Source organism: Oncorhynchus nerka, linkage group LG26 (assembly GCF_034236695.1).
Source record: "Oncorhynchus nerka isolate Pitt River linkage group LG26, Oner_Uvic_2.0, whole genome shotgun sequence".
Classification (NCBI taxonomy): domain Eukaryota; kingdom Metazoa; phylum Chordata; class Actinopteri; order Salmoniformes; family Salmonidae; genus Oncorhynchus; species Oncorhynchus nerka.
This window is the reverse complement of record NC_088421.1, coordinates 2,982,196-3,006,846: the sequence shown is the minus strand read 5'-3', so window position 1 is coordinate 3,006,846 and position 24,651 is coordinate 2,982,196. Positions and strand designations below refer to the sequence as shown.

Here is a 24,651-nt window from a genome sequence, read left to right as displayed (position 1 = left end):
TGAAGGTGAAGCGAGAGAGAGAGAGAAAGCTAGCTATATTTCGTTGCATATTTTTTTTCACTTCCACTTACTTAGCTAGTGAATGAAGCTAATTACTTTAGCCTACTCAAACACCCGGCTCAAACAGAAAAGGTTTGCTATGTTAGCTAGCTAGCTTTGGGTATCCAACACTTAAACTATTCTAAGTTAAGGAAAGCTTTTGGTTTTATAAATGTATTGCCACTGGAGCCCCCACCAGTGCAATGGCTAAACTGCTTGCTGACTGTACTGTGTGATTGTAGCGGGTTTACTAATGCGTTAGTTCTAGTAGCTATGTTGACTATGACATTAGATGATATGGTGACAACGATGTAGGCTGTGTGTAGCGGCTATGATATGAAGGCTTGGCTTGGAAAGTTTTTTTTCGCCTGGTCACAGACAACTGATGTGTTGTGCACTGAAGTCCACAAGCGAGGAGAACTGTGAAAGGAGGTCGATCACGTAGATGCGAGAAGGATATATACTACAAGAAAGGTAATCATGCTGTTTGTATGTGGCTGCTATGAAAGTGAACTGTGTTTGTGTGTGATCAGGGGTATATTCATTCTGCCGATTCTGTTAAAACGTTTCTTAAACAGAAGCAAACGTACATAAAATGGGGACAAACGTACCTGAAGAGAAACTCTCGTTTGTAACTGTTGGATTAATGATTACACCCTAGATCAGCTAGATGCAGGCAAGAGTGTGCAAGGCGGTATTGAATGTGTCACTGTCTGTCACCTTGATTACTCAAATTTCTCTCGACCTCTGCAACTACATTGTAAACTTTCATTCATAGGCTAGGATGTAGAAATCTAATGATGGGTATAGGGAAAATGTGAGTATCACGCAGTAGCCTAAACCTATCAATGTTACATTGAGCTGGGGGAATGGAATATAAATGACAGTTATCCAATATGCTGTAATAGAAATAAAGCCATGCTCATTAAAAAAAAACATTGTCCTCCCTCATCTTAAATGGCACCGACCACAACTGCTGTACGCCCAGTCGGTGAGGGTTGAAAGCTCTAAGCGTTTGACGTTGGGTCAGGGTTGTATTTAGATTTACGACTGAGCCAGGGATAGTTCAGGGTTGGAGAGTCAGACATTACATTTACATTTAAGTCATTTAGCAGACGCTCTTATCCAGAGTGACTTACAAATTGGACATAGCTTCATGAGATAGAATTAGGTCAGAGATGGATAGTGAGCATAGCGTCTATGTTGAACCTGGAACATGACTCTGTTCCAATATCCACACTAGCGTACTACATAAGCCCCATGTATAACTACTGCTAACAGGTCCCATGTGGCTCAGTTGGGAGAGCATGGCGCCTTGCAACGCCAAGGTTGTGGGTTTGATTCCCACGGGGGACAGGTATGAAAAATAAGTTTCTCTGGTTAAGAGCATATGCTAAATTACTCAATTTTGTTCGTTCATGTCAAAAATGTGTTATTTGACCTGATCTTGTTTGTTACACTTGGAAGATCTGATTACAATCAGATCACAAGGAGTCTTTTAATCGTCTACACCTGTCTAAAAACGTGGGCACAATTTAAAATGTGGACAAAGGCTGCATGTTAGCACCAGGTATAGACGGGGCTTTAGACACAATATCCACCATAGCATACTATTTAGAGACAACATCCACACTATCAAACTACTTAGAATGAGGCAATGTATTGGTCATGCATTCACAGTGGTATTCTAGTGACCCCAACGGTTGTTGAAGGAACATGAGAGGAGGAAAGCATAATGGCCATTTTGTAATGGTTTTGTTTTGTATTTAGTGTTTTTGATGTGTTCCTGACTTCCCAGAATACATTTCCATGCAAATGGACAATAAAAATGCTGTCATATTATATGGTATGGTATCTTATCCTATCGTACCTCCGATGGCGAGGTATCTGAAGAACAGCCATCCAGAGATGAGGGGCTCCTTGGGGGAGCGGGGCAGCTTGCCCATGATGTCCAGGTCAGGGGGGTTGAAGCCCAGGGCAGTGGCAGGAAGACCATCAGTCACCAGGTTGACCCACAGCAGCTGGACAGGGATCAGAGCCTCGGGCAGACCCAGGGCAGCGGTCAGGAAGATACTGAGAGGGATGGATGAGGAGAGCGAGGGAAAGAAAGAGAAAACAAAGAAAGGAGAAGAGTATGTTTTTGGCTAGAACTGTGTGTGGCAGTCATATTGATGTTCTTGCTCACGGTGGTGTCTTGACAGCCAATACAGGAGCGTGACCAAGTAGTTAGGCTGCTACTACAGTGAATCTCTGTCTTCCGTCTGGATTGGCGTTCAACCACGGTTATGTCTCTCGCGATGGGGTCACGATGCGGTCACTTCAACCCATCCCCCCCGAACACTCACCAGACGACCTCACCAACGTTGGAGGAGATGAGGTAACGGATGAACTGCTTCATGTTGTTGTAAATGGCTCTGCCCTCCTCGACAGCTGCCACGATGGAAGAGAAGTTGTCATCAGCCAGGACCATCTCAGAGGCAGACTTGGCAACGGCAGTGCCAGAGCCCATGGCGATGCCGATCTCGGCCTTCTTCAGGGCGGGGGCATCGTTCACTCCATCTCCGGTCTGGTGGAGGAAGCGAGAAAGAAGGAAGAAAAGAGAAGGTAGAGAAGGAGGACGACTGTTAGTGTGATGTGTTCTGTTACGGTGTGAATCGTATTTCCGCACATATTCCTTTTTTTTGTTGTAAATTGGATGGTTGTACAATAAGCTTTTGAGTTTTGAATAGGAGTGTCTCCTCTGTTCCTGTTCCCTCCTCTCACCATGGCGGTGATCTCGTCGAAGCCTTGCAGGAACTCGACGATCTTGGACTTGTGAGAGGGCTCAACGCGGGCATAGCAGCAGGCCCTGCGGACGGCTTTTTTTTGCTCGTGGAGGGACAGATCGTCAAACTCACGGCCAGTGAAGGCTCGGCCAGTAGTGTCCTCATCCTCGGTGAAGATGCCAATACGACGGCAGATAGCCACGGCGGTTCCCTTGTTGTCACCTGGGAGGGAGGGAGAGAGAGAGTGAAGTAATTGTATTGTTTTTTTTTCTCTCAATTGATTTCAGTCCTCTCTGAGACCACCAGAGTGAAATATAATGGAGGAAAGACAACCAACGGAGAAGAGGTAGATGGATGGAAACAGTGGGAGTGATAAAGGTTTTCCAGAAATCCTGGTTAGAGGATTCTTGGAAAAGCACCAGATTTTTGCAGTCCAGCATACTGACCAGTAATCATGATGACGCGGATGCCAGCAGCCCTGCACAGCTCGATAGCTCCAATGACCTCCTTACGAGGGGGGTCAAGCATGCCCACGCAGCCCACGAAGGTAAGGTCAGTCTGAGGACCACAGACAGAGAGAGAGGAGACTTCGGATGAATTTAGATATTCCAGTAGTACTGTTTGTATTTACCTAGTAACTCAGGAACCCCTTTCTTTACCTAGAAATTAATACAGTAGGTACTTAACCCCCCCCCCCTTCTCTCCTTTCTCACCTCGTAATCGCCGAACTTGGTGGCGTCTTCGAGGTTCATCTCTTCCATGCGGAGGGGTGTGTCGCGGGTGGCCAGTGCCAGGCAACGCAGGGTGTCACGGCCGGTACCCCACTCCTTGATCACAGCCATGATCTTGTTCTTGACAGGCTCGGACAGGGGCACGCGGGTAGTGCCAACGCGCACATAGGCACACCTCTCAATAACACCCTCGGGAGCGCCCTAGGGAGAGGGTGACGGAGGGAGGGAGAGAGAGAGCGGTCAGGACTCAAGGAGCATTTTGGAACTTCATGAACAATCACTGCAAGATTGCTATAGCGATTATTGATATGACAACGTCACCGGGACCTTTACTCTGAGCATTTCCATGGAGACTGTTGACGGTGTTCTCTCACCTTGACGAACATCTTGTTGCCGACAGCGGCCTTAGAGGACTTGGCTGGGGAGCAGAACACTGACATGGACTTCCTGTCTCTGGAGAACTCCAGGGTGAACTCCTTCTTCATCAGCTGCTTGATCACCTGGGAGAGAGACGGAGAGGACATGGGTTAGAGAGGGAGAAATGGGAGGTAGGCTGGAGAGGGGAGGGAGGGAGGAACGAGAGGGATGAGATGGGGAGTAGGGGAAGGGGAACAGGGGAGCCAGATGGAAAAAAGGGAGGTGAGAGAGGGTGGACTGGAGAGAGGGCAGAAAGGGGGAGGAAAGGAGGGGTAGAGGAAAGGTGGAGGGAGGGAGGAAGGAAGACTTACAGAACAACAGGCATTGGCTCTGTCGGGCTTGGACAGGCCGCGCACTTCAGTGTTGAACACGTTCATCTTCTCAACCAGGCAGCACAGAGCGGTCTCAGTGGCCTCGCCCACCTTCTCATAGATACCCTTAGACTGCAGGAGAGAGGGAGAGGAGAAAGACAGTATCAAATCTGAGCTAGACTAATACACTTATCAGATCTGGGCTAGACTAATACACATATCAGATCTGGGCTAGACTAACACACATATCAGATCTGGGCTAGACTAATACACTTATCAGATCTGGGCTAGACTAATACACATATCAGATCTGGGCTAGACTAATACACATATCAGATCTGGGATAGACTAATACACATATCAGATCTGGGCTAGACTAATACACATATCAGATCTGGGCTAGACTAATACACATATCAGATCTGGGCTAGACTAATACACATATCAGATCTGGGCTAGACTAATACACATATCAGATCCATAAAATAACAGCTACACATATACAGATACTGAGTGCTGACAAAGTACCACGCACACACACGCACGCACCCAAACTCACAGATACACACACACATAGAAAGCTTCTCCTTACATCGTTGTAGTCCAGAGAGGAGTCATTGCACAGAGCACAGATGGTGGACAGCTCCACCAAGCCATCATACTGGCCACACTTCACTAACGCACCGTTCTTAGTACTGAGAGAGAGATGGAGAAGACAGTAAGCAGGTGTGAGTGTGTGTGTGTGCCCATGTCCAGCTATACTCACACTTCTCCCTCGGGGGTGTACTTGGAACCGGAGATGTCGAAAGAACCCAGAGAAACGCTGTCTCCCTCCACTTTGTCAATGATGAACATCTGGAACCACACCACAAAGACACAACACACACTACTTAACTATGCACTTTAAAAAAGCCAACTGATCAAATTTCTTAATCAGCGTTATTTTGTGAGTTGGGTGGACTTTAGAAGGACAATAAATGGATCTAACGTGTGTGTGAGTAATTTTTGGAGTAAAATGACAAATTAATGTTTACCTTACTTAGGGAGGCAACAATGTATGTTGGGTCTGCTGCAGTATGTGCCAAATGTTGAGCATACTCACAACCCTATTGCAGTTGGCTGCCTTACAAGTGTATGTTGAATCAAAAGACTATAATTGAGGTGAGCTGAATTTAAACAAGCTTGATGAGTAAAATGACAAAATGTATGTTTGCTCAAAACCACTGAAAACGAGAGCCATCATTATCCTATTTTCCAGCATGCTTTATTGCAGTTTGACTTTTTCAATACCCGTGTTTTTGCTTTCATCAAGTATTCATACCCCTTGACTTATTCCACCTTTTGTTGTTACAGCCTGAATTCAAAATGGATTTAATTGATTTATTTTCTACACAGAAGACCCCATAATGACAAAGTGAAAACATGTTTGTAGACATTTTTGTTTTCGTCAATTTCGCACTATAGCATTTTCCAGCCCTAACGCCAGCTTCTAACATCAGCTCACTTTACGTTCTAGTGGGAGGGGTGGCCATATTTGAGGTGTGTCCTTAAAAACACGCGCAAAAGTGACAATTTCAGGCAGTGCTAATTGGAAGTTTTAAGACTCACAAAAAGCAGGTCTTTGCAGTTGATAATTGCATGGATTTTGAGAGCAGAAGTGCAGCCTATCCAGCCGTGACGCACAGTGAGTGCCCGTGGAAGAGAGATGTGATTTTATGCCGCTGAATCTAGAATTTAGAAACATAAACTATTGGTTGCTCTCCATTTCGTTTAAATAAGAACCAAGCATAGCCTACCCTTCCCTTAATCAAGGCTGGTTTAAGCACCATCACATATGTGCATCTTTTTAGCCTGGCCATTAGCCAACTAGCTTATGAATAAGTTTAGAGGTTTTTGCCCTCGTGCTTTTTTCATTAGCTAGTCAAAATTCACATACCTACATACTTCATTTCGCTTGTTTGAGTAGGCTATCCATCCCCATTTTCAAAGAGCGCTCCTCACCCAAATAACGTTACCAAAGACACTCGCGCTCCTTCAAACTATCCAATCCTCCTATAATGCCATATCAATGCTGTGTTTTTTTCAGAATCTGACCTAGGACATAGGCAACGATACAATTGTCAGGAGTCTAGTTTGTATATAGACGTGCGAATGTTACGCGTAAAATCATTTAGACGTACCTGTGCAAACATGCCAAGGCATGAGAAACGCAATTTATGATATCAAGCTTCTGACCCGATCCTTTAAAAAAAATATTGTTGTTGGTTTAAAAAAGCAGGTTGATTGTGTTTCGTTTAATTTGATTGAAAAACAAACTTATTAGAAATATTCACATCCATGGGTTTATGGTGATGAAGTAAACGGCTACATGGCTCAAATGCAATGCAAATTTCATCTGCTATTTCCGGGATGCAAATATGATCTGTAGATTGTTCCATAATGTTTATAAACATTACATTTGCCAGTAGTATATTGGTGTGGACATTTCCCCTTTCTCTTTATATTTGATATTTATCCAGCACCTGTGAAAAGTTTGGATGTGCATAAAACCCTCCATAGTCTAAGATGTATGTATTATTGCCCTCAGGGAGCAATTATGGTGCCTGTAACTGTATTTAGACAGAGCCTGTTTAAAAGAAGTTGCCGTTTCGTTTTTATTAGAATTTGATTAAAATTATACAGTCTTTTTATGCCTTATCAATAGCCTAGTGAATTTAATCTAGTTTATGACTACGAAAGGCATGTCCATGTCCAGACTGAATTCATGGTAGGCCTAGAGCCCCTATAGCAGTGCAAACAATACATTTAACAATGTATTTCCATACAAAAGCAATGCAATGCTTATATAAACAGTTCGACTGCAAACATGTTCAACATATATTGCAAATATGGGGCAGGCTATTTAACAACATAGGTGATAATGGAGTAGCATTCGAATTGGAGTTGATAACAACGCAATACACAAAAGACTGTAAATACACAACTTGAAGCAACCACATATTTAGCCATGGATCACGTTCTGATTGGCCAGCAAGCCTCGACACACCAACAACTGGTTTATTTGTCAAAACGCGCCACCGCCAGCAACTGTGCCTATAATTATGGTGGTGAAAATAGCGCAAATATTTTTGACACACCCCTGAAACTATAGTGCTACTGTCAGTGCCTAGATTTACCCCTGCGTTAGATTTGTTGAAATAGAGCCCATCAACTCCATTTAATGTATTTTTAAATTCAGGCTGTAACACAACAAAAAGGTGGAAACAATCAAGGGGTATGAACACTTTCTTAAGGCACTTATTGGTTGATTACATTGGTTGATTGGCTGATTACACAAATAACGTACACTGAGTGTACAAAACATGAGAAACACCTTCATAATGTTTAGTTGCACCCTCTTTTGCCCTCAGAACAGCCTCAATGTATTGGGCCATGGACTACAAGGTGTGGAAAGCGTTCAACGGGGATGCAGGCCCATGTTGACTCCATTGCGTCCCACTGTGTCAAGTTGGCTGTACAGTGTGTCCTTTGGTTGGTGGATCATGCTTGATGCACAGGGAAACTGTTGAGCGTGAAAAAAACAGCAGCGTTGCAGTTCTTGACACACTCAAACCAATGCGCCTGGCACCTACTACCATACCCCGTTCAAAGGCACCACAATCTTTAGTCTTGCCCATTCACCCTCTGAATGGCTACACATACACAATCCATGTCTCGATTGACTCAAGGCTTAAAAATCCTTCTAAAACCCTTTTTTACTCCCCTTCATCTACACGGATTGACGTGGATTTAACAGGTGACATCAATAAGTTCCCGCTCAGCCCAGTCAAAACTGTTCGCTGCTCTGGCCCCCCAATGGTGGAACAAACTCCCTCACGACGCCAGGACAGCGGAGTCAATCACCACCTTCCGGAGACACCTGAAACCCCACCTCTTTAAGGAATACCTAGGATAGGATAAAGTAATCCTTCTCCCCTCCCCCCCTTAAAAGACCTAGATGCACTATTGTAAAGTGGCTGTTCCACTGGATGTCATAAGGTGAAAGCACCAATTTGTAAGTCGCTCTGGATAAGAGCGTCTGCTAAATGACTTAAATGTAAAATGTAAATGTAATAAGGGATCATAGCTTTCATACTGGATTCACCTGGTCGGTGTTCCTAATGTTTTTCAGAAACGAATCCAATCTGTTAGTAGTTGGACGTTTTGCACCCGTTACTGTCTGTTCCAGTATTTATGATTTAGGTCGTCTCACTAATCAATCTTCCTTACAGTCATTCTCAATGCAGGCTGCAGGTGAATAAAAGTTCCAATTGCTGGATATCCTCACTTTGGATTCCAATAGGAATTACACATCACTTTGCAAGTCAGCGTTGAGGTTTGAATCAATGTAAAATTGTAAGGCAACCAGCTGCAATAGGATTGTGTGTTAAGAACGCACAGCGCACATGTGCATTTGTGTTTGTACGACGTGTGTGTGTGTTTGTACGGCGTGTGTTTGTACGGCGTGTGTGTGTGTGTTTGTGCGGTGTGTTTGTGCGGCGTGTGTGTGTGTTTGTGCGGCGTGTGTGTGTGTTTGTGCGGGGTGTGTGTGTGTTTGTACGGCGTGTGTGTGTGTTTGTGCGGGGTGTGTGTGTGTTTGTGTTTGTACGGCGTGTGTGTTTGTGCGGCGTGTGTGTGTGTTTGTGCGGGGTGTGTGTGTGTTTGTACGGCGTGTGTTTGTACGACGTGTGTGTGTGTTTGTGCGGCGTGTGTTTGTACGACGTGTGTGTGTGTTTGTGCGGCGTGTGTGTGTGTTTGTGCGGGGTGTGTGTGTGTTTGTACGGCGTGTGTTTGTATGACGTGTGTGTGTGTTTGTGCGGTGTGTGTTTGTACTTCGTGTGTGTGTTTGTGCGGCGTGTGTGTGTGTTTGTGCGGCGTGTGTGTGTGTTTGTACGACGTGTGTGTGTGTTTGTGCGGTGTGTGTTTGTACGACGTGTGTGTGTGTTTGTGTGTGTGTGTGTTTGTGCGGGGTGTGTGTTTGTACGGCGTGTGTTTGTACGACGTGTGTGTGTGTTTGTGTGGCGTGTGTTTGTACGACGTGTGTGTGTGTGTTTGTGCGGCGTGTGTGTGTGTTTGTGCGGCGTGTGTGTGTGTTTTGTTTGTGGGTGTGTGTGTGTTTGTGCGGCGTGTGTGTGTGTTTGTGCGACGTGTGTGTGTTTGTACGGCGTGTGTGTGTGTTTGTGTGGCGTGTGTTTGTACGACGTGTGTGTGTGTGTTTGTGCGGCGTGTGTGTGTGTTTGTGCGGCGTGTGTGTGTGTTTGTGCGGGGTGTGTGTGTGTTTGTGCGGCGTGTGTGTGTGTTTGTGCGACGTGTGTGTGTTTGTACGGCGTGTGTGTGTGTGTTTGTGCGGCGTGTGTGTGTTTGTACGGCGTGTGTGTGTGTGTTTGTGCGGCGTGTGTGTGTGTTTGTACGGCGTGTGTGTGTGTTTGTGTGTGTGTGTGTGTTTGTGCGGGGTGTGTGTGTACCCACCTTGGTGACACACATCTGGTTAGTGGTGAGGGTGCCAGTCTTGTCGGAGCAGATGACGGAGGTGCAGCCCAGGGTCTCCACAGAGGGCAGGGAGCGGACGATGGCGTTCTTCTTGGCCATACGGCGGGTACCCAGAGCCAGGCAGGTGGTGATCACAGCGGGCAGACCTGGGAGGGAGAGACAGGGGGGAGAAGGGGGACAGATGGTAGAGAGTGAGGGGAAAAGAGTGTTATTAGTTATACAGTAAACCATGTTCTTGTGAATTGAAACCTCTCTTGAGACCTGAAGACATGCATTCGTTTTGCTACATAGGCTTTAGCCCAGGTTAACAGTCTTGAGGGTGATTGGTTGATTGACTTTTGTCCACTTTACTTTGACCCATCTAGACTTTTTAGATTAGTGCTCGTCCAGTATCAGTTGCTCACCCTCAGGAATGGCAGCCACAGCCAGGGCCACAGCGATCTTGAAGTAGTAGACGGCCCCGCGGATCCAGGAGCCTCCATGGACAGGGTCATTGAAGTGGCCAATGTTGATCATCCACACGGCAACACAGATCAGGGAGATGACCTGTTATGGAATAGACAACCACAGGTTGTCAGATAAACCCTGGTTTAAAAATATATATAATACAATTGTCATCATTGCACTATTGGTTTCCTTACATTCTAAGTCTATGGACAAGGAATGACTTTTGTAATGTCATTTTGTAATTTGGGTGAAATATCCCTTTAAGATGTATCAAATCAAAACGGGTAAAAATTGGCTACTTGACCATTTTAAGGCCATGGGGAAACTCATCTTGTCAAGTTGCAACAACTAAAGTGTAGTGTAGTAGAATTGTAGTAGTAGTAGTAGTAGTAGTATAATTGTAGTAGTAGTAGTAGTGTAGCAGCAGTAGTAGTAGTGTATTAATAGTAGTGAAGTAGTAGTAGTAGCAGCTGTAGTAGTAGTAGTGTAGTAGTAGTAGTGTATTTACATTTACATTTAAGTCATTTAGCAGACGCTCTTATCCAGAGCGACTTACAAATTGGTGCGTTCACCTTAAGACATCCAGTGGAACAGCCACTTTACAATAGTGCATCTAAATATTTTAAGGGGGTGAGAAGGATTACTTTATCCTATCCTAGGTATTCCTGAAAGAGGTGGGGTTTCAGGTGTCTCCGGAAGGTGGTGATTGACTCCGCTGTCCTGGCGTCGTGAGGGAGTTTGTTCCACCATTGGGGGGCCAGAGCAGCGAACAGTTTTGACTGGGCTGCGCGGGAACTGTACTTCCTCAGTGGTAGGGAGGCGAGCAGGCCAGAGGTGGATGAACGCAGTGCCCTTGTTTGGGTGTAGGGCCTGATCAGAGCCTGGAGGTACTGAGGTGCCGTTCCCCTCACAGCTCCGTAGGCAAGCACCATGGTCTTGTAGCGGATGCGAGCTTCAACTGGAAGCCAGTGGAGAGAGCGGAGGAGCGGGGTGACGTGAGAGAACTTGGGAAGGTTGAACACCAGACGGGCTGCGGCGTTCTGGATGAGTTGTATGTTATGCAGCGATGCTGACTAGTGAGTCCATGATCTCGTTATGCAGCGATGCTGACTAGTGAGTCCATGATCATGTTATGCAGCGATGCTGACTAGTGAGTCCATGATCATGTTATGCAGCGATGCTGACTAGTGAGTCCATGATCATGTTATGCAGCGATGCTGACTAGTGAGTCCATGATCATGTTATGCAGCGATGCTGACTAGTGAGTCCATGATCATGTTATGCAGCGATGCTGACTAGTGAGTCCATGATCATGTTATGCAGCGATGCTGACTAGTGAGTCCATGATCATGTTATGCAGCGATGCTGACTAGTGAGTCCATGATCATGTTATGCAGCGATGCTGACAGTGAGTCCATGATCACGTTATGCAGCGATGCTGACTAGTGAGTCCATGATCACGTTATGCAGCGATGCTGACTAGTGAGTCCATGATCACGTTATGCAGCGATGCTGACTAGTGAGTCCATGATCACGTTATGCAGCGATGCTGACTAGTGAGTCCATGATCACGTTATGCAGCGATGCTGACTAGTGAGTCCATGATCACGTTATGCAGCGATGCTGACTAGTGAGTCCATGATCACGTTATGCAGCGATGCTGACTAGTGAGTCCATGATCACGTTATGCAGCGATGCTGACTAGTGAGTCCATGATCACGTTATGCAGCGATGCTGACTAGTGAGTCCATGATCACGTTATGCAGCGATGCTGACTAGTGAGTCCATGATCATGTTATGCAGCGATGCTGACTAGTGAGTCCATGATCACGTTATGCAGCGATGCTGACTAGTGAGTCCATGATCATGTTATGCAACGATGCTGACTAGTGAGTCCATGATCATGTTATGCAGCGATGCTGACTAGTGAGTCCATGATCATGTTATGCAGCGATGCTGACTAGTGAGTCCATGATCATGTTATGCAGCGATGCTGACTAGTGAGTCCATGATCATGTTATGCAGCGATGCTGACTAGTGAGTCCATGATCATGTTATGCAGCGATGCTGACTAGTGAGTCCATGATCACGTTATGCAGCGATGCTGACTAGTGAGTCCATGATCATGTTATGAAGCGTCCGTAACGGTCACATCCGTTACGCTTAGAACGAGTACTGACAAAGAGAGACGGGAAAACAGTGACACATCACCTAAGCCAGCGTTTTCAAAACTCGGTCCTCGGTCCTCGGGATCCCAAGGACCCCAACATTTTGGTTTTTGCCCGAGCACTACATGGCTGATTCAAATAATCACCTAAGCCATTGATGAAAGTTAGCTTTGCACACAAACATACTCAAAATGCATCAACAATAACAACTTTTCCTCAAAAACATTAGACGTGACTCTGCCTGTCCAAGTCAACGTTCTATCTTTACTAGACTGTAGAATTCTATACTAGCCCTCAATGGACTAAAATGAATTTGATATTATTTCATTGACCTTACGACTTGGTCAGAAACACAGGGGGACAGATGTCAGTGCCGAAACAAGTTCTGTGAGCCATTTCCATAAGCAATCTGGTGACTGAAAATACTTCTTTTGAGACTTTGTATCCTACTTTTTAGTAACATTAACATACAATTTGGCAAATATAAAGGACAAATGTAGTCTGTACTTCAAAATACACACATTCAAGAGAAAGTACAGTAATCTACTGCATTTTGCCTTTTGCCTATGCTGTTATGTACCATCACTGATTCATACATCTATTATTAATAGTATTAATAGTAGTGGAGTAGTAGTAGTAGTGTAGCAGCTGTAGTAGCAGTGTAGTAGTAGTAGTAGCAGTGTAGTAGTAGTGTAGTAGTAGTAGTAGTAGTATAGCATCTGTAATAGTAGTGTAGTAGTAGTAGTAGTACGAGTAGTAGTATAGCAGCAGTAGTAGTAGTGTAGCAGTAGTAGTAGTAGTAGTGTAGCAGCAGTAGTAGTAGTAGTGTAGCAGTAGTAGTAGTAGTGTAGCAGTAGTAGTACGAGTAGTAGTATAGCAGCAGTAGTAGTAATGTAGTAGTAGTAGTAGTAGTGTAGCAGTAGTAGTAGTAGTAGTGTAGCAGCAGTAGTAGTGTAGCAGTAGTAGTGTAGCAGCAGTAGTAGTAGTGTAGTAGTATAGCAGCTGTAATAGTAGTGTAGTAGTAGTAGTAGTACGAGTAGTAGTATAGCAGCAGTAGTAGTAATGTAGTAGTAGTAGTAGTGTAGCAGCAGTAGTAGTAGTGTAGTAGTAGTAGTAGTAGTATAGCAGCTGTAATAGTAGTGTAGTAGTAGTAGTAGTACGAGTAGTAGTATAGCAGCAGTAGTAGTAATGTAGTAGTAGTAGTAGTAGTGTAGTAGTAGTAGTAGTGTAGCAGCAGTAGTAGTAGTAGTGTAGCAGTAGTAGTAGTAGTGTAGTAGTAGTAGTATAGCAGCTGTAATAGTAGTGTAGTAGTAGTAGTAGTACGAGTAGTAGTATAGCAGCAGTAGTAGTAATGTAGTAGTAGTAGTAGTGTAGTAGTAGTAGTAGTGTAGCAGCAGTAGTAGTAGTGTAGCAGTAGTAGTAGTAGTGTAGTAGTAGCAGCAGTACAGCAGCAGTAGCAATGTAGTAGTAGTAGTAGTAGTAGCAGCAGTAGTAGTAGTAGCAGTGTAGCAGCAGTAGTAGTAGTAGTGTAGCAGTAGCAGCAGTAGTGTGTAGTAGTAGTAGCAGCAGCAGCAGTAGTAGTGTAGTAGTAGTAGTAGCAGCTGTAATAGTGTAGTAGTAGTAGTAGTAGTACGCAGTAGCAGCAGTAGTAGTAATGTAGTAAGTGCAGCAGCAGCAGTAGTAGCAGTAGTAGTAGCAGTAGTAGTAGTAGTAGTAGTAGTGTAGTAGTAGTAGTAGTACGAGTAGTAGTATAGCAGCAGTAGTAGTAATGTAGTAGTGTAGCAGTAGTAGTAGTAGTAGTAGTGTAGCAGCAGTAGTAGTAGTAGTGTAGCAGTAGTAGTAGTAGTAGTAGTAGTGTAGCAGCAGTAGTAGTAGTGTAGTAGTAGTAGTAGTATAGCAGCAGTAGTAGTAATGTAGTAGTAGTAGTAGTAGTAGTAGTGTAGCAGCAGTAGTAGTAGTGTAGCAGCAGTAGTAGTAGTGTAGTAGTAGTGTAGCAGCAGTAGTAGTAGTAGTGTAGTAGTAGTAGTAGTAGTAGTATAGCAGCTGTAATAGTAGTGTAGTAGTAGTAGTACGAGTAGTAGTATAGCAGCAGTAGTAGTAATGTAGTAGTAGTAGTAGTAGTGTAGCAGTAGTAGTAGTAGTAGTGTAGCAGCAGTAGTAGTAGTAGTGTAGTAGTAGTAGTGTAGTAGTAGTAGTAGTGTAGCAGCAGTAGTAGTAGTGTATTAATAGTAGTGAAGTAGTAGTAGTAGCAGCTGTAGTAGTAGTAGTGTAGCAGCAGTAGTGTATTAATAGTAGTGGAGTAGTAGTAGTAGTGTAGCAGCTGTAGTAGTAGTAGTGTAGCAGCAGTAGTAGTAGTAGTAGCAGTGTAGTAGTAGTGTAGTAGTAGTAGTAGTAGTTAGTGCTGTAATGCAGTGTAGCAGTAGTAGCAGCAGCAGTAGTATAGCAGCAGTAGTAGTATGTAGTAGTAGTAGTGTAGTAGTGTAGTAGTAGTAGTAGTAGTAGTGTAGCAGTAGTAGTGTAGCAGTAGTAGTAGTAGTCGTGTAGCAGTAGTAGTAGTAGTAGTAGTGTAGCAGTAGTAGTAGTAGTAATGTCGTAGTAGTGTAGCAGTAGTAGTAGTAGTAGTGTAGCAGTAGTAGTAGTGTAGCAGTAGTAGTAGTAGTAGCAGCAGTAGTAGTAGTGTAGTAGTAGTAGTATAGTAGTAGCTGTCTGTCTCACCTTGGAGAGCTGCTCTCCGAACTCGTCCAGTTTGGCCTGCAGGGGTGTCTTCTCCTGCTCTGTCGCAGCCATCTGGTCCCGGATCTTCCCAATCTCTGTAGAGACACCAGTTGCTACGGCTACGCCGATAGCCTTGCCTGATGCAATGTTGGTGCCCTTGAGGGATAGACAGAGGGAGCGAGATAAAAGGAGGGAGAGAGGGGGAGAAGGGGAGAAGGAGATAGTGGAAAGAGTGAGAGGGGGAAAGAGGGAGCGGTCAATGAATGGCTGTAAGGGTGGAGGAGATGGAGAGTAGAAGAGGGCAGGAGTGTGGAAAATGACAATTAGATTGATGGAAAGATTCCGAGATGGAGGAATAGAAAGATAGATAGATGGATAAATATATAGGAGAGTCCCTCACAGAGAAAAGCATGTTCTTCTTGTCCTGGTTGACAGCTCTCATGTCTGGGACGGCATCAGTGTGCTTGATCACACTGACAGACTCACCTGAGCGAGGTGAGAGACAGAGAGGCAGATAGAGTGAGAGAGTTTTACAACAAAAATGTTTTACATGTATTTATAATAGGGCTGTCAAAAGATGAAACACATTTAATCAAGTTAACTCTCAGGATTTGATTGCAAATTCCAAGTGTAATTTTAAAAAATTCATACAAAAAACATTGCAAGAATATTGACGTCTTGATTTTGTCTAAAATAATGGTTCAAATTGAGAAAGCGCACTTTACTGAACCTCAATGTCAACTTGTTTTTACATGGCATTGTAGATTTGAGCTGTATATATCATGTATTTTGGATGTTTTCAGTGTATTTTCAATGCTTTCAGACAATGCGGGGAAAAAAGAGTGCACTAAAAATGACAAAAAGGGAACTCGAGTTAACTGATTAACTCTCTCAGCCCTCATTTCTTTTTTATTGTGGTCTTGTAAAGAAGGTTACGACTGACAGTCAGAGTTGATAATATCACTCACCAGTGAGGATGGACTGGTCAACCCGCAGAGTAGTAGAGTTTATTTTGACGAGTCTGATGTCAGCGGGGACTTTGTCACCAACTGGGAAAGAAAGAACAAACAATACACAATGTTAGCTCATAGTAGCTGTCTCAACTTCACACACACACACACACACACACACTCCACTCCACTTCAGAGTTCATTTCACGTATGTTCAAACATAATTGCTACACTGGAATCCACAGTCTTTATCACAATCAAGGTTTTCCCTGGTTAATATGACTTAGTCTGACTTTTTTTTACAGTGTATTCTGTCCAACGCACTGCTTTTCAAAACTGTCAAAATATCACCATTTGACATCTTGACTCTTCAGTATGGCAAAAATAGAGCCAGAGAGGGTGTGAAAGAGAGCAGGAGAGCGAGATAATTGATCATGGAGAAAAGTCCCCTCATCCAACTAGTCTTGACTCTCGAGGCTAAGTTTATTAACCCCTACCAACCCAACAAAGCCTCAGGACAGCACTCACGACAGTCTGATCCAAACACATTATAACCAAACAAAAAAATGCAATTATATTACCTATTCGGAAAACACTTGTACTATTTACTCGTTGTAACAACACTGTACATAGTTAATAATATAACTCGTTGTAACAACACTGTACATAGTTAATAATATAACTCGTTGTAACAACACTGTACATAGTTAATAATATAACTCGTTGTAACAACACTGTACATAGTTAATAATATAACTCGTTGTAACAACACTGTACATAGTTAATAATATAACTCGTTGTAACAACACTGTACATAGTTAATAATATAACTCGTTGTAACAACACTGTACATAGTTAATAATATAACTCGTTGTAACAACACTGTACATAGTTAATAATATAACTCGTTGTAACAACACTGTACATAGTTAATAATATAACTCGTTGTAACAACACTGTACATAGTTAATAATATAACTCGTTGTAACAACACTGTACATAGTTAATAATATAACTCGTTGTAACAACACTGTACATAGTTAATAATATAACTCGTTGTAACAACACTGTACATAGTTAATAATATAACTCGTTGTAACAACACTGTACATAGTTAATAATATAACTCGTTGTAACAACACTGTACATAGTTAATAATATAACTCGTTGTAACAACACTGTACATAGTTAATAATATAACTCGTTGTAACAACACTGTACATAGTTAATAATATAACTCGTTGTAACAACACTGTACATAGTTAATAATATAACTCGTTGTAACAACACTGTACATAGTTAATAATATAACTCGTTGTAACAACACTGTACATAGTTAATAATATAACTCGTTGTAACAACACTGTACATAGTTAATAATATAACTCGTTGTAACAACACTGTACATAGTTAATAATATAACTCGTTGTAACAACACTGTACATAGTTAATAATATAACTCGTTGTAACAACACTGTACATAGTTAATAATATAACTCGTTGTAACAACACTGTACATAGTTAATAATATAACTCGTTGTAACAACACTGTACATAGTTAATAATATAACTCGTTGTAACAACACTGTACATAGTTAATAATATAACACTGTACATAGTTGTAACAACACTGTACATAGTTAATAATATAACTCGTTGTAACAACACTGTACATAGTTAATAATATAACTCGTTGTAACAACACTGTACATAGTTAATAATATAACTCGTTGTAACAACACTGTACATAGTTAATAATATAACTCGTTGTAACAACACTGTACATAGTTAATAATATAACTCGTTGTAACAACACTGTACATAGTTAATAATATAACTCGTTGTAACAACACTGTACATAGTTAATAATATAACTCGTTGTAACAACACTGTACATAGTTAATAATATAACTCGTTGTAACAACACTGTACATAGTTAATAATATAACTCGTTGTAACAACACTGTACATAGTTAATAATATAACTCGTTGTAACAACACTGTACATAGTTAATAATATAACTCGTTGTAACAACACTGTACATAGTTAATAATATAACTCGTTGTAACAACACTGTACATAGTTAATAATATAACTCGTTGTAACAACACTGTACATAGTTAATAATATAACTCGTTGTAACAACAACACTGTACATAGTTAATAATATAACGTTGTAACAACACTGTACATAGTTAATAATATAACTCGTTGTAACAACACTGTACATAGTTAATAATATAACTCGTTGTAACAACACTGTACATAGTTAATAATATAACTCGTTGTAACAACACTGTACATAGTTAATAATATACTTAACAACACTGTACATAGTTAATAATATAACGTTGTAACAACATAATATAACTCGTTGTAACAACACTGTACATAGTTAATAATATAACTAACAACACGTTGTAATAACACTGTACATAGTTAATAATATAACTCGTTGTAACAACACTGTACATAGTTAATAATATAACTCGTTGTAACAACACTGTACATAGTTAATAATATAACTCGTTGTAACAACACTGTACATAGTTAATAATATAACTCGTTGTAACAACACTGTACATAGTTAATAATATAACTCGTTGTAACAACACTGTACATAGTTAATAATATAACTCGTTGTAACAACACTGTACATAGTTAATAATATAACTCGTTGTAACAACACTGTACATAGTTAATAATATAACTCGTTGTAACAACACTGTACATAGTTAATAATATAACTCGTTGTAACAACACTGTACATAGTTAATAATATAACTCGTTGTAACAACACTGTACATAGTTAATAATATAACTCGTTGTAACAACACTGTACATAGTTAATAATATAACTCGTTGTAACAACACTGTACATAGTTAATAATATAACTCGTTGTAACAACAACAATATAACTGTACATAGTTAATAATATAACTCGTTGTAACAACACTGTACATAGTTAATAATATAACTCGTTGTAACAACACTGTACATAGTTAATAATATAACTCGTTGTAACAACACTGTACATAGTTAATAATATAACTCGTTGTAACAACACTGTACATAGTTAATAATATAACTCGTTGTAACAACACTGTACATAGTTAATAATATAACTCGTTGTAACAACACTGTACATAGTTAATAATATAACTCGTTGTAACAACACTGTACATAGTTAATAATATAACTCGTTGTAACAACACTGTACATAGTTAATAATATAACTCGTTGTAACAACACTGTACATAGTTAATAATATAACTCGTTGTAACAACACTGTACATAGTTAATAATATAACTCGTTGTAACAACACTGTACATAGTTAATAATATAACTCGTTGTAACAACACTGTACATAGTTAATAATATAACTCGTTGTAACAACACTGTACATAGTTAATAATATAACTCGTTGTAACAACACTGTACATAGTTAATAATATAACTCGTTGTAACAACACTGTACATAGTTAATAATATAACTCGTTGTAACAACACTGTACATAGTTAATAATATAACTCGTTGTAACAACACTGTACATAGTTAATAATATAACTCGTTGTAACAACACTGTACATAGTTAATAATATAACTCGTTGTAACAACACTGTACATAGTTAATAATATAACTCGTTGTAACAACACTGTACATAGTTAATAATATAACTCGTTGTAACAACACTGTACATAGTTAATAATATAACTCGTTGTAACAACACTGTACATAGTTAATAATATAACTCGTTGTAACAACACTGTACATAGTTAATAATATAACTCGTTGTAACAACACTGTACATAGTTAATAATATAACTCGTTGTAACAACACTGTACATAGTTAATAATATAACATTGAAACTTTTGTGTGTTTTTATTTGAACTGTTTATTTGTGATTTGCCAAAGCAAGTGACATACACAATGTAAAACATTGCTTCCCATGCCAATGAAGACCCAATGAATTGAAAGTACATGCCAATTAAGAGAGTGAGAGAGAGAGCCAATAACGAGAGTGAGAGAGAGAGCCAATAAAGAGAGTGAGAGAGAGAGCCAATAAAGAGAGTGAGAGAGAGAGCCAATAAAGACCCAATGAATTGAAAGTACATGCCAATTAAGAGAGAGAGAGAGAGCCAATGAAGACCCAATGAATTGAAAGTACATGCCAATTAAGAGAGAGAGAGAGAGAGAGCCAATAAAGAGAGTGAGAGAGAGAGCCAATAAAAGAGAGAGAGAGCCAATAAAGAGCCAATGAAAAAGAGAGAGAGAGAGAGCCAATAAAGAGAGTGAGAGAGAGAGCCAATAAAGAGAGTGAGAGAGAGAGCCAATTAAGAGAGTGAGAGAGAGAGCCAATAAAGAGAGTGAGAGAGAGAGCCAATAAAGAGAGTGAGAGAGAGAGCCTGACATGACTGACTCGTCTTAGAACTCTGGATGAGTAGCAACACTGAAAGCCGACCCCACGGACAGACAGAACGAGAGGGAGAGAAAGACAGAGGGCGAGACACAGCGATATGATAGCGAACAGGTGTATGGGGGAGAGAGAGAGAGAGGGTGTAAGAGAGTGAGATAGATAGACAGGTGTGAGTACTAAGCACACACGTTATCGCTCTCTCAAATTCAACATCAAATTCAGATTGCTTTATTGGCCTGAAATACAATTTGTAGATATTTGCCAAAGCAGTATAGTGGTACAGCATTTCAGTACAATGGAATGAGGATAATGAAATACAGTTAATTTCAGTAGTAATAATAACAGTACATCTAATCATGTATACAGGTACAACACTACTGCTGTTGTATTGTGGAATCTTCGGTCATTTTTTATTTTATTAAATAAAAATAGGATTATAAAAAGAAAAAGAAAGAATGGCTAATAAATAAACAACTAAATGTATGGATGATGGTTACACTGTTTTACTGTCACTTACAGTATACACAGTGTATATAACTTTCTCTCGTTCTCTCTACACCTCCCTCTCTCTTACCCTCTGATTGCCTTAAAAGGACCCACTGTCTCAAGGACACAAGGACAGCCACCCTCCCTCTCTTCTTCACACAATGACACTTAGTCATTGTCATACGCTCTCTATCCCTCTCTCTCTCTCTCTTTCTTACCCTCTCAAATACGCACGGGCACACACACACACACACACTCGTTCACAATGCCAAGCCACACATCTAGTACATTGGCGCAGGTCCCGTGTGGCTCAGTTGGTAGAGCATGGCACTTGCAATGCCAGGGTTGTGGGTTCAAAAGAAAACATGTATGCACTCAATACTGTAAGACTCATTGGATAAGAGCCTCTGTAAAATGTCAAATATAAATGTAATGCATTAATTATAGTGTTTGTTCTTAGGTCACCTGCTAAATTTGGAAATTGTGCCTGCAAAAATGAATAACACGCATTCAACATTAAAATGCGCCCTTATTGGTCAAATCGGTCCCTTTATCTATACTTGGATCAGATTAGCCAACCCTAAACCTAACCTTAACCATTAGAGCGATAAAGCAATCTGACCCAGGACCAGCCGCTGGTATGCATCACAGATATCAGCCTATATCCTGCATCAGTGGTTCCCAACCTTTTTCAGTTACTGTACCACCAAGTGAATTTTGCTCTGCCCTGAGTACCCCCCCATGTGCATTTTACCAGTAGCCCTATGGTGTCATGAGTCTTCTCAAGTACACTCTGTGGATATGCCAAGTACCCTCAGGGGTCCTGGGGCCTACAGTACATAGTGCACTACTTTTGACCAGAGCCCTATGACTATAAAGTGAATAGAGTGCCCTTTGTGATGTGTCTGTCAACCAGTAGACTGACAATATTCACTATGGGTATTAGGCCTTGTTTGTTTAATTATTAAGACGTGATGTTCATCTGAGAGGATTTGACAGATTCAAGCACTTTGACATATTTTGTGACAAATTGTACACCCTTCGTCTCTGATAGGCCAGGTAGATTCTCTATCGATTACATCAGATCTACATTCATTTTTAGTGGCTTGTGGGTATTGGGGCTATGGGTCGACTTGGAACTGGGCCTACAACTCTTGGGCGGTTGGGGTAGAAGTTGCCCTTGGGCACAGATCTGAATCTTACCGGACACCTCCACCACATCTCCAGGGACGATCTCCCTGGCCTTGATCATCTGGACGTTCTTCCTGTCCGACCGGTAAACCTTCCCCATCTCAGGTTCATACTCCTTCAGAGCCTCGATGGCGCTCTCTGCATTGCGCTCCTACAGGGCAACAATAACCCCACAGAAAATCAGTTCCTCCTGACCTCCCGTCCAGAAGTGTAAAGCCAGACTTATGCCAATATGGCCACCCCCTACACCCGTCACATCCACCCCCTCCCCGCTCCCTCGTCCCATAACCCCCCTATGTGTGAATCCTTGTACATAGTTTCCAAATGACCACCACAAGGCCAATATGGACCCGCTGCTTGTGGCTTGCGGTAACCCGATCGTCCCTCTGTATTTTTACTGTGGGACTGGGGGCTGCTGCATTTCCCCTTTTAACACCCCCCCCCCACCCCACACTCCCCACCCCGCGGTTAACACATTCTGACCCTGAGCGGGTAAACTAATGCATGTGATGTATTATGTGTGTGTGTGTGTGTGGTGTTTGTGTGCGCGTGTGTGTGTATGTTTCCACTAACTGACCTGCCAGACTCCAACGATGGCATTAGCGATGAGAATGAGGAGGATGACTAAGGGTTCCACGAAGGCTGTGACTGTTTCCTCACCTTCCTCAAACAAGGCCAACACCTGAAAGCGAGAGAGAGACAGAGGGAGAGAAAGAGAGGGAGAGAGAGAATTTATGTTTATTGACAATGGAATGGAATGCATTTGTATGACACTTGACAGTATGCACCTATATCAGAATCACTTTTTTCCACTCTATGCCAGCCTTTTTTTTGTATTCGTGTCCATGCATGTGTGATAGAGGGAGTTTTTGAGTGTGTGTTTCCTCACGTGTGTGTGTATGCGCTTTCGTGTATGTGAGTGTAACGAGTTGTTGTCACTGGTCTGTTTAGGAAAGAGGCTGTGTTGACATGGACACAGATCAGTTCTGATCCACTGAAGCAGAGTGAGAAGCAATCTAACCCACAGGGAGAGACAGAAATCCCTCCATCCCTCCATTATTTTATATGTCCATCCATTATTCTTTATTGCCTATTCCTTTGTCCAAACCGTCCTCTTTTTACCTTCTTCCATCGCCTCTCCCACCTCTACTCCGTTGTTCCTTAGTGCAACGATTTAATTCTTCCATCCTCTTTCCTTCTTTCTTTCTCTTTCTTTCTCTTTCTCTTTCGTTCTTTCTTTTGCTTGTTTCTTTCTTTCTTTTCTTGTTTCTATCCATTTATTCTCTTATTCCCTCTCTTTTAAGATCTCCACATCGTTCATCCTCTCTGTCTCTCTATTCTAAAAGGTACCTCATTGAAATCCATTGTAGCCTCCTCACACGTACCATGCTATCGTAGAACCCTTCCATTCCACGCAAAACTTCACTTGAAAGTACATGAGAAACATTGCAACAATATTGCCTATGCATTCACGCAGTATATCAACTGAATAATATGTCATTCATAAATGCATAATATAATCACTACAGTGTCTTCCTCAACCATATGCTGTATGTACCTATCATCACCGGTTTGTTTTGTCTTCGCAACAATCAATGCCATTGTGCAACACTGTCTCTCTCTTGCGTTCTCGCCGGCAATCCTTCGTTCCTTTCATCCCTGACCTTTGTGGAAGGATACAGTTTCTCGGCCTGGCTTGAGACTTTCTTAAAATAACGCGGGCCCTCGCGCCCTCTTGTAACACACATGCACGTACACACCATGCACACACACACCATTCTTTCTAAGGCCATAAGGACAGCTGGCCAGGGACAGAGCGTTGGGGGGGGGTGACAACATTGTGTCACCCCCACCCCCATCTACCCCCAAAACAGATTTGAAAAGAGAGAGCGAGACAGGAGGGTGGAGGGGAGACAACAGTGAAATGAAATAGTGAGAGAGAGGGATGGGGGAGGGATTCCTAGAGTGAGCGAGTGAGTGAGTAAGCGAGGGAGGGAGAGAGGGAGGACATCAATCCATGTGAAATATAACTTGACAGGTCACAGCATGTGTTCTGTGTGTGTGTGTGTACGCAAAGCATAATTGACTTGTGTGTGTGTACAGTATGTGTCTTTCATTGTGCAGGTATGTAACCTTGTGTGTGTGTGTTAGCCTTCAGTGTCCTCTCATGGCCTCTGCCACCATGCACAGCTGCTACGCTGAAACATTTACCCATCCTGCGTTGGGGTAAGGAGAGGACGTGGAGGGAGGAAATTGACAGGAAGTGACCTCACAGTGACCTTACAGGTGCTAACACCAACAAACGCATACATACACCCAAACCTATCGACCTGTATAGACCCTAACCCACTTGTGGAGATCTGAGAAGACTCAATAGGTATTATCAATACATGAATATCTTCCCCTCCCTCTAATTACACCAATCATTGAGGAACAGACCAGATGGCATCACTTTGTCTTATACCAATGAAGTTAGGAA

The 24,651-nt window shown here is 42.0% G+C and overlaps 1 protein-coding gene across 1 annotated transcript in view; it reads right to left on the bottom strand.

The window, feature by feature from the left end:
- atp2a1 (ATPase sarcoplasmic/endoplasmic reticulum Ca2+ transporting 1) overlaps positions 1-24,651 on the bottom strand; it is a 35,684-nt gene that overhangs the window by 5,113 nt on the left and 5,920 nt on the right. Inside the window, exons 5-20 of the mRNA XM_029635287.2 lie at positions 22,750-22,854; positions 22,185-22,323; positions 16,091-16,171; positions 15,523-15,608; positions 15,123-15,278; positions 10,197-10,338; positions 9,772-9,938; positions 5,030-5,118; positions 4,856-4,958; positions 4,264-4,395; positions 3,910-4,035; positions 3,518-3,736; positions 3,251-3,362; positions 2,803-3,026; positions 2,385-2,605; positions 1,910-2,112 (exon numbers count right to left, since the gene is read on the bottom strand). Coding sequence (XP_029491147.1) covers positions 1,910-2,112; positions 2,385-2,605; positions 2,803-3,026; positions 3,251-3,362; positions 3,518-3,736; positions 3,910-4,035; positions 4,264-4,395; positions 4,856-4,958; positions 5,030-5,118; positions 9,772-9,938; positions 10,197-10,338; positions 15,123-15,278; positions 15,523-15,608; positions 16,091-16,171; positions 22,185-22,323; positions 22,750-22,854 — 2,305 coding nt within the window. The remainder of the gene's footprint in view (positions 1-1,909; positions 2,113-2,384; positions 2,606-2,802; positions 3,027-3,250; positions 3,363-3,517; positions 3,737-3,909; positions 4,036-4,263; positions 4,396-4,855; positions 4,959-5,029; positions 5,119-9,771; positions 9,939-10,196; positions 10,339-15,122; positions 15,279-15,522; positions 15,609-16,090; positions 16,172-22,184; positions 22,324-22,749; positions 22,855-24,651) is intronic.